Raw genomic sequence first — 10,112 nt, forward strand, 5'->3', positions numbered from 1 at the left:
ACATTTTGTGGTACCCAGTGACTTTGCATTGGTTTTACATTTAAAATCACCAATTGTATGACAACAGCAATTAAATTTATTGTCTACGAACGGTCACCATGCAAAACTAGCAGCAGCTAGTTAGGGTTAGTGTTAATTGTCCGTAAAGAAACATAGCTATTCTCCAATATGAATGGAGAACGGCGCTAGGTTTATTCCTGATGTGGAACGTAATCACATACATACATACATACAATGCATAAATGTCATTGTCTAAAATTTTACTACCACGCGGCCATTACGTAAGTTTGCTGGAACGGTTGGGTGAGTATGCATGCGAAATTGCAGGCTTTTGTACTTATTAATCTTTTTCGATTTTCAGATCACATGAATCAAATTAGCCGTTCTGATGGCCCTGGTGGGTCTTCCCAACAAATGCAGTTAGGTCCAGGGCAGATCCCGGGAGGGCCAATGAACGTGAATGCTATGAATTTACAGCAGATTCAACAAATGGGTCAACAGCAAATGGCGCAAATCAGCATGAACCATCAGCAATTAAATCAAATGATGAACGCACGTTTGAACGCTGCTGGTCCTATGGGTACAAATGCTGGTGCAGGAGCGCAAATATCAGTACCGAAGGGCTTGGAATCATCTGCGCATCAGACATTTGAGTCTGCTGTTGTTGCTGTTGATTTTGTGCAGCCTACATACCAGTGGCAGATGGCACAGTACTTGGTGAAGGACTTTGCCGTAAGAACTGCTGCTACTGACCCGGAACACCACGATTAACCTGAAACATCTGGCCACCCTGACCTATTGGCATATTTACCTTTTGTTGCATATTCTGGGAAATACCTATCATTTGGCTGATACCACTTTGCTGGCCAGCATTTTGGGGCATTGCACCACCCTGTTGACCTTGTGGTCCACCAACAACATTGCCTGGATGCATTGGGCCGTATGTTTATAGTAGATTTTATAACAAAAATGAGCTACAATGACAACTTTTATTCTTCAAAGGTAATCTAAATCTGGGTGGCACTATGTTTTAACTTTATTCTGGCCATTACCACTATCCGGCAACTAGGTATGTATATTTTTATAATTAACAGCAGTGAAGGGGTCATTTTAAATTAACTGGAAAATTATTTGTTGGTGAAGGAGGGTTGAAGGTGTAGCTATTGTTTAAGTTACACAGATACAAAGAATATGTCTAACGAGCTATTGATTCCAAATCTAATTGCTTATTACATATATCTACACTAAATTTGGTATCGAAATTTGGTTTGGCTTCGACGACGTCAATTGGACAAGGCAAAGTTTTTTATTATTCATTTTTAAATACAAATTAAGTTATTTGCTGCAATATCAAAAAATCATGCCGGCGTACCATTCTCAGATTAAGGAATTTCCTCAAGTGGTTGGAAACATGGCACTTTTGCCTCTACGCACTCAAGCTCGTGGGCCTGCTCCTAGTGTCAATGTAGAATCTGATATCATTGATGAGTCACTGTATTACTTTAAGGCAAATGTTTTCTTTCGAACTTATGAGATAAAGTCGGAAGTAGATCGTGTGCTTATTTATATTACACTCTATATAACTGAATGTTTGAAGCGCTTGCAACGTTGCAACAACAAAAAACCAAGGTGCTCAAGAAATGTACAGCTTGGCCATTTCAAAGTTTGATATACCAGGTGATTCTGGGTTTCCATTAAACGCAGTTTATGCTCGACCACAGAATGCACAAGAGGCTGATTTGATGCGTCAGTATTTTTTACAAATGCGCCATGAAATAGGAAATCGGGTTTGTGAAAAAGTTTTCAGCACTGACGACGGCAAGCCAAATAAGTGGTGGATTTGTTTTGCCAAGAAAAAGTTCATGGAGAAATCTTTGTCAGGCCCAGGGCAATAAGAATCTGCGTAATACTTTTACTACTTTTTTTTTATTTTTGCGTTACAATAAATATGTAAATAATAGTCATTCTTAGAACTTGCAAAATTAAAATCTCCCAACGTAAATTTTAATTCGATAAGGTTTGAAAGTGCAAAATATTTCAATTTTCCAGTTGGTATTGTGTACTTTGCATTTTAATAGTCTGAAAGAGTCAAGCAAAATTATTGATCGCGATAAATTATTATTAAGGAGTTTTTTATGAAAGTGGATTTAATTACAATATTTGAGAAAACCGTACGACATATTCAAACCTCCACCAAGAATTTGCGACTGGTCGATCTTTCCCAAATACGGAAGGCGTTATGTGCGTACTTCAACTTGTGTTCAAAGTCTCGCCTAGTCATCTTTGTTTTTTTTTTTTTTTTTACTATAAACATTTAAATATATGCCACTCCAGTAACATTAAAATTCGGTGATACCAAGCAAAGACAAATATTTCGGGTCTATTTGAAGCTTTTTTTTTCTCAGCAACACGCAGATTTTCCTGCAATTTGTTTAGCTGCTGATGTGTATGCGTAACAATACTTTTCAAAGAATCGTTGGGTTCACCAGCCGGTCCCAAAATTATGAAAAATATTGTTGTAATTATAATGCAGCAAAGTATTAAAATAAAGTGTTTTGTTCTCATTGCCGTCAGTTTGTGCGATTTACGTAGTATGTTCGATTTTCTTCGCCCAATTTCCTTCAAACGCTCCAGAGCAGAAATTAAAATGGAGATAGGAATACTGATCTAAAGTTTTTAGGGTACTGCCATGAGCATGTTACATACAATAAGGAATCTCACATGCCTGTATTTCAATGATCCCTCTTTTAATATAGGTAAACAGTAAGCGCTTACAAATATTATTTTTATTTATCATCGAAGCACAGAATTTATAGATAATCTGTTTAACTAGAATTTCCTTCGCTTTATCTAGTAAGACAGTTGTCTTTAGAATTTTTGGAATGTATGTTCCGTTATTTCAGTATGTTTATATATCTTACTTTAGTAAAACGTTAGTAAGTAATTTTTTTTTGCAACCCGTTTTTCGTTTAAATACAATTTGAGCTAGTCATTTTTCCAGTAATCGGGTTATAAGAAATGTAATTCACATAACTACATCCGTAGTACATATATATATATATATGCATAATTTAAAAATTGCCAAACGTCCTTTCAGTTTTCGGGGCTTCGCAGGGAGCATTCCACACGGCACAAATAGCACATTTATTGCAAATAAGCTATCGTATGTATAGATATTTTTTTTTTTTTTTTTGAACTATAGTCTTTGCTGGTAGGTTTTGACAATTGAGGCGAACTCATTTGGTCTAATGGGTTGACTGACGGTTATCGAAACCTGTCAAGTAAAATGTATTCGCTTCCCATCAGACCTAGTTGTGTTGAAACACGAGCAAGCATAATGAACAATTGTAACGACTTTCAACTTATTTCGCTTATTATTATTTTTTTTGGAGGATTTTAATTGATAATTCGCACCTCGTTACCAATTTCGTATTTCTGAAACAATTGTTCATCAAGCTTGGTCTGTCTTATTTTTACCCGATTCATCACGCTGGGTCTGTCTTATTTTTACCCGATTCTATGCTTACAAGATCTAACGATGGTCGGTTTTTTATACCCAGATCTACCCGGAGAGGCCGGGCTAAGAACCATCACCAAAAATCTAACTGAAAACACGACTACCTTTAATATTGCTCTGGGTTAAACTTGATTATAGGCGTTGAATCCTTCCGAATGCATAGAAGTGGAATTTTTGTGCGATGAGGAAGTGGAATTCACGCGGGATTGGGGATCAACGAAGAGGGTTTATTTACGAAGTGCTTGCTGGCTCCTCGGTTTCTTGATTTTGGGATGGAAGTAGGACCAGTTTGGCCAGCGGTCTCGTAATCTGCCCTTTTTTCCGTGATGATGTCAACTACGCGTACTCGATCGTCGGGACCAGGATGTAGGCTGATAATTCGACCTAATCTCCACTCATTTGACGGGAGGTTGTCTTCCTTGATGACAACGAGATCTCCTAATTTTATATTTTGCTGTGGATATTTCCACTTAATCCGCTTTTGCAGTTCGGATAAATATTCGGTTTTCCATCGTTTACAAAAAGTTTGGTGAAGGGCCTTTAGCTTCTGCCACCGATTTACTATCGAGGCAGGATTCTCGTGAACGTCGATTTCAGGTGGGGCTAGCAGGTGTCCACCAGTAAGAAAGTGACCTGGAGTGAGAGGCTCCAGGTCGGTAGGTTCATTCGAAGCGGGGCTCAATGGTCGTGAGTTGAGGCACGCCTCAATCCGACATAAAAGAGTACTGAACTCTTCGAACGTATACTTATGAACGGATGCAATCTTTTTAAAGTGGCTTTTAAAGCTTTTTACCCCCGCCTCCCATAAGCCGCCCATATGAGGAGCAGCGGCGGGTATGAAATGCCATGTGAGCATTTGATAATTGTATTTCGAAACTGCTTTTTCACGCGAATCTGCTAAAAATGCCTTAAATTCAGATCGTAAAGATCGTGAAGCTCCGACGAAGTTTGTACCATTGTCGGAATATATGTTCTTCGGGCATCCTCTTCTGGCTACAAACCTGGCGAATGCAGCTAAAAATGATGGAGTGCTGAGGTCACTAGTTGCTTCCAAATGGATCGCTTTTGTCGTAAAACAGACAAAAAGGCAAACGTATCCTTTGGACATTCGACAACCTCGGCCGCTATAACTTTTGATGTCAAAGGGTCCTGAAAAATCTACACCTGTATTCGTAAACGCGCGCGAAAATGTGGTTCTCTCCTGAGGGAGAATTCCCATAAGCTGGGTTTGCGTACGTTTTTTGTATATCGTACAGACTTTGCAGTTATGGATTGTGGATTTGATCAGATTTTTAACTCTGGGGATCCAATACTGAGTTCGGATAAGGCGAAGCATGAGTTGATTTTCCCCATGCAAAGAGACTTGGTGAATAAAGGACACTATTAGACGGGACAACCTGCAGTTATAAGGAATAATTATTGGATGCCGCTCGTTATACGCTAAGTCTTGAGACGCTCCAAGACGCCCACCAGCCCTAATAATGCCATCTTTATCTATGAACGGATTAAGCGGTAGGAGTTCACTCTTGGAGTCGATGGAGTTTCCTGCTTTAAGTTTCCTGTATTCTTCACTGTAATAGTTCTGTTGATATATTTTTATCAAGCGTTGTGTCGTTGCTTTAATTTCATGGGATGAAATTAAGCGTGACTTGTCTTGAAATGAAGCTTTCGTATTTCGATGCGTTCTTTGAGAGAATCTCATAACATATGATAATACTCTCAAAGCTCTCGGAAAATCTGAAAAACGGTCAAGAATATCGGTATAATTTACTTTGGTTGTATAAACGTGCGTTCTTTTTTCCTCAACTACTGTGCTGTAGTCTGTTTCCTGGGTGGGCCATTTTGGGTTATCTTCTTGTAACCAAGAAGGTCCCTGCCACCACAACGAATTGTTGACCAATTCATATGCTGGAAGTCCTCTGCTCGCTAAGTCTGCTGGATTTGATGCCGAATCCACATGCAGCCAATTCTTGTGTCCGACTTTCTCTACAATTTTTGTGATTCTATGGGCAACGAAAGTTGACCATGAACACGGAGGCTTACGAATCCAAGCGAGAACAATTGTGGAATCGGTCCACAGATGTATGTTGATATGCCCTAAGTTGAGATTGTTGATTATTGAATCAACTATTTCCGCCAATAGTACCGCTCCGCAAAGTTCCAGTCGGGGTAGCGATATGGTTTTAACAGGAGCAACTCTGGTTTTTGCCAAAAGCAGGTTAATAAAAACTTTGCTGTCTCTTTTGACACGCATATACACAGAGGCGGCATATGCTTTCTCCGATGCGTCACAGAATCCGTGTATTTGTATTTCATCCGTTGGAGAAAAGTATACCCATCGCGGTATACGAACCTTATCAATTTCGTTATAATGTTGGGTAAAGTTCTGCCATCGGTCTAGAGTGGTCGAAGACACAGTCTCATCCCAATCTGTGCCTTCCAGCCAAATATTTTGCATAAGGATTTTGGCTACGATTATGATAGGCGCAAGCCACCCCAGCGGATCGAAGAGTTTAGCAATGGCAGATAGTATCGCTCTTTTCGTGACAGCATCGCTTTTCTCCAATGGCCTTGCTATAAAATAGAAAAGATCCGTATGGGCATTCCATCTTATTCCAAGAGCCTTGACTGCGCTGGTATCTTCAAATGCCAAAAAATCTTCGCTAAGTAGATCTGTTTTTGGTATGCCATTAAGTATTTGCTCGCTATTGGCTGTCCACTTTCGAAGTGGAAAACCGGCTGATTGCAACACTTCCGATATCTCATCTCTGGCTTTTATTGCTGAATCGATAGTGTGTCCACCAGACAATACATCGTCGACATACATGCATTTTCGTAGTATGTTAGAGGCTATTGGATGGGAGCTTTGCACATCGTCAGCTAATTGTAAAAGTGTCCTTATAGCCAGATAAGGAGCACAATTGATGCCGAACGTGACAGTCTTTAATTCGTACAGACTGATCGGGTCATTCGGGTTAGTGCGAAAAATAATCCTCTGATACTTAGTATGGTTGTTATGTACCAGAATTTGCCTATACATCTTCTCGATGTCACTGTTGAACACATATTTGTATAGTCTCCAACGGAGTATTAGTATCGGAAGATCTGCCTGAAGTACTGGTCCTGGGAAAAGTACGTCATTTAGGCTGTTGCCATTCGCCGTTGGGCTTGAGGCATTGAACACCACGCGTACTTTCGTTGAAGTACTTTCTGCCTTTATAACAGCGTGGTGCGGCAGAAAATAATTATCAGACGAGTCTGCGGGTATGGGATTTGTTATTTTCGACATATGCCCAAGCGTTTCATATTCCGCTAGAACCCTATTGTATTCCTTTTGCAGGACGGGATCCTTGGCCAGCCGTGTCTCATTCCGGTAAAATTGAGAACATGCTCTTTTAAGGGATGGGCCTAGGGAAATATTTCCTGGAAAATCTTTCCTAAATGGTAGTGACACGATGTATTTTCCTTTATTATTTCGTATGGTTGTCTTCTGATACAGCTCCTCGCAGTACTTGTCGTCTTCATTAAGGCTCTTGTTCTTTGGAATCTCCTCAAGCTCCCAAAAGGCACTCAATTGCTTGTCCAGACTAACTTCGCTGTAGTATGAGACGATATTCGTTCCTGGATTCGAGGTATCAGTTCGCCCTGTTATTATCCAGCCAAATACTGTTTCTTGGGCCAGAAGTGTGTTTAATATGTTTTTCTTAAGCCCGCTCAGAATAATTTGTGGATATATGTCGCCACCCAGAACAAGGTCTACGGGTTCATTGACGAAAAATCGTTTATCCGCTAGAATTAGATCTGGAAATGCTTGCTTAGTCACTGCACTAATGTGGCAAGTAGGAAGATTTCCAGTCAGTTGTGCTAGCACGAGCACAGAGGTATTTAAGCGGAACAACGGGTCAACAGGAGACCGCAATTCGATGTTGCACGCTTCTTTAACCTGCGCCGTAGTTGTATTAGTGATGCCCGAAACTTGGGCATGCATACGCTTTGACGGCAAGTGAATTCTGCGTTTTAGTCTTTCAGTAATGAAAGAACACTCTGAACCAGAATCAATAAGTGCTCTAGCGGAATAGTTCGTACCATTGAGATAAATGTTGACGCGTGCTGTCCCTAATAACACACCTGTGTTTGTATTCGCATAGCAAGACTTCACGTTTTTGCTTGTATGCTTGTTTGACTTTGTTGAATTGCGTTTGGCTTGGGCCTGATTGGATGTTGATGCAGAATTAGTCGCAGAATCCAAAGAGGTCCCAAGTGTCGTTGCCTTTGTTTGAGCTGTCTCAATATGAAGGAGCGTGTTGTGTCGCGAGTGGCACTTTATACAATTAAATGGGTTTGTGCATCTTGACACGGTATGTCCAGTACTAAGACAGTTCAGGCACCATTTTTTGCTTTTCAAAAAATCGATTCTATCAGCAGGTGTTTTGTTGAGGAATTGTGGACAGTTGCGTAACTTGTGCTCATTAGTTTGGCACATTTGGCAGGTGAACTTGCTCACGCTTGCCTGAAAGGCTCCTAGCCTTTTAGTGTTAGCTTCCTGGTGGTGCCGTGCGGGTTGGTGCTTTGGAGCTTTCACCGTTGTTGTACCCTTTAGCCCCGCTAGAGTTTCCAAAGTTTGGAATCTATTGGATAGGAACCTGTCCATATCCTCCCACTTTGGAATGTCAGTTTTCTGGTCTATGGTCTGTTCCCATAGGGCCAGTGTACTTTCTGGAAGCTTCGTTGAACACAAATATATAATAATTGCGTCCCAATTAGAGATGTCAATTTGATGACTTTTTAGGGACGATAAACAATTATTAATCTCGCGCTGTAGGTTTTTAATTGAGCTACCACACTCAGATTCCACTGTATTTAAGCTAAATAAAACTTTTAATTGTGTGTTAACTAAGATACGTTTGTTTTCGTATCGCTCACACAGGTTTTTCCAGGCTGTCGAAAAGCCTTCATGGGTAAGTGGGCACTTTCGCACTATGTCTTTTGCCTCCCCTTGTGTTTTATTGTTGAGGTGAACTAGTTTCTCAACTGGGGTGAGGCGCTTGTTCAGGATGTAGATGGCCGTGAACATATCTCGGAAAGTTGGCCATGAGAGATAGTCGCCCTTGAACACATCTGTATCGCACGGTGGCAGGTGGATATTGTGTTCTCGGACGGACCGATCCTCTACATCTTTGTTCGCTTTGGTTAGAATTTCAACCTGAGAACCAATAGCAGACATGCACCTAACATAGCTTTGAAAGGAAATCTTATTCTTCTTTTTTATGGCCTTAGCATCATCCTTAGACAATCCCTCATTGATAAGCTTATCGTAAGCTAACTTTGTTTTTTCCCACAAAGCTTTTAACTCGTCTTGTTGAATAGCAAGACCATGTTTGTTTTGTTCTGCGGCGGGTATGCCGTTGTAATCAGATTCAAACTCTGTTACAGCTTCTGCCAAAAGAATATACGAATCCATTGTTTAACGTGTTTACCCTGACCGAAGTATTAACTGTAATGCCCAGATAGAATCTATAGGATTTTACACACTTAATCTTATCGAAGATTAGAGGTTGTATGCGCAAGAGAAGTTGCCAATTTTTTATCCACCGGAACTTGCCACTTAAATGTATACCAGAAATCCAACGAATTAAAAAGATGCAAAATAGTTTGTATTGAGAAATATATTCGACACTTTATTAAAATGTAAACCTTTTTCTTCTAGAATTATTGTTTACTAACGACTCGCCACCCAACTGTGCTGACTAATATCTACGCGCTTTGATAAGCTATGCAAGGTACGCAATAAGGTGTAAATAATATACGTGGTAAAATCGTGATGTGTGCAACGTACGCAGCAAATTTTAATAAACAGAGTGACCACTTCGATGAGTGCAACGTACGTAGCAAATATATATAGTAAAAAATGTGCAATGTATGAGTTGAATCGCTTATGCGTAGTGATTTAGTGAAAATCTACAATTGGTCCAATGCAAATAACAAAATTTAGAGGTTATGTATCCTCGAAACAGTGACAGTGTTCGCAAATATACAAAAGAATGTAAGCCAACTAAGAGGCGCAGTGAAAAAACGATCAGAAAAATGAAGGTTATAATTATGGACTGTCAATTTAAACAAAATCGAAATACTTCATTAACAATATTAAGTGATGCGGATCACTGACGTGAGTGTGTATATACGAGTGGTTGCAAGGTGCACTTATTTTTGGTTGCCGTGCGCGGACGTAATTTGAACCGAGACTTTAAAAAATGTGCAGCAAACCAACGAGTACTGTGTGACACTGTGTGTATGTTTATGTTGCAAAGAACACCTAATTGTGGTCGCTGTTGTCACTTGCGGACGGACAGACTAACCTCAATTATTAATAGTGTGGCTTTAAAATTAAATGCTCCAATTGTATATTTTCAGTTTAAAACACTCGCGAGATTCTAGTTTGCACACGCGCATTGAATTTAAAACTTTTTTTTTTTTTTTTGGCAATTTTCTATCAAGTGCAATTGAAATTATAACCACGTACCTTGAATTAGAAGTGATTGGTGCTTGGTGGTTGTAGTGTTGTACGCTCGCTGGTGTCCTGGCAAATTAAGCTGGT

The 10,112-nt window shown here is 39.9% G+C and overlaps 1 protein-coding gene and 1 pseudogene across 1 annotated transcript; one reads left to right on the top strand and one right to left on the bottom strand.

Moving 5' to 3' along the window:
- The first annotated feature begins 1,333 nt into the window (after window positions 1–1,333).
- On the top strand, window positions 1,334–1,901 carry LOC118755357 (annotated as a pseudogene).
- A 2,999-nt stretch (window positions 1,902–4,900) lies between these two features.
- On the bottom strand, window positions 4,901–8,978 carry LOC118755356. The gene is made up of 2 exons (XM_036490197.1): window positions 4,988–8,978; window positions 4,901–4,914 (listed from the first exon to the last, which is right to left on the bottom strand). The coding sequence occupies exons 1-2, from the start codon at window positions 8,976–8,978 to the stop codon at window positions 4,901–4,903; spliced, it is 4,005 nt and encodes a 1,334-aa protein (XP_036346090.1).
- Between the last annotated feature and the right edge of the window lie 1,134 nt (window positions 8,979–10,112).

This window comes from Rhagoletis pomonella, unplaced genomic scaffold, assembly GCF_013731165.1.
Source record: "Rhagoletis pomonella isolate Grant_MI unplaced genomic scaffold, Rhpom_1.0 Rhpom_scaffold_06056, whole genome shotgun sequence".
Lineage (NCBI taxonomy): Eukaryota > Metazoa > Arthropoda > Insecta > Diptera > Tephritidae > Rhagoletis > Rhagoletis pomonella.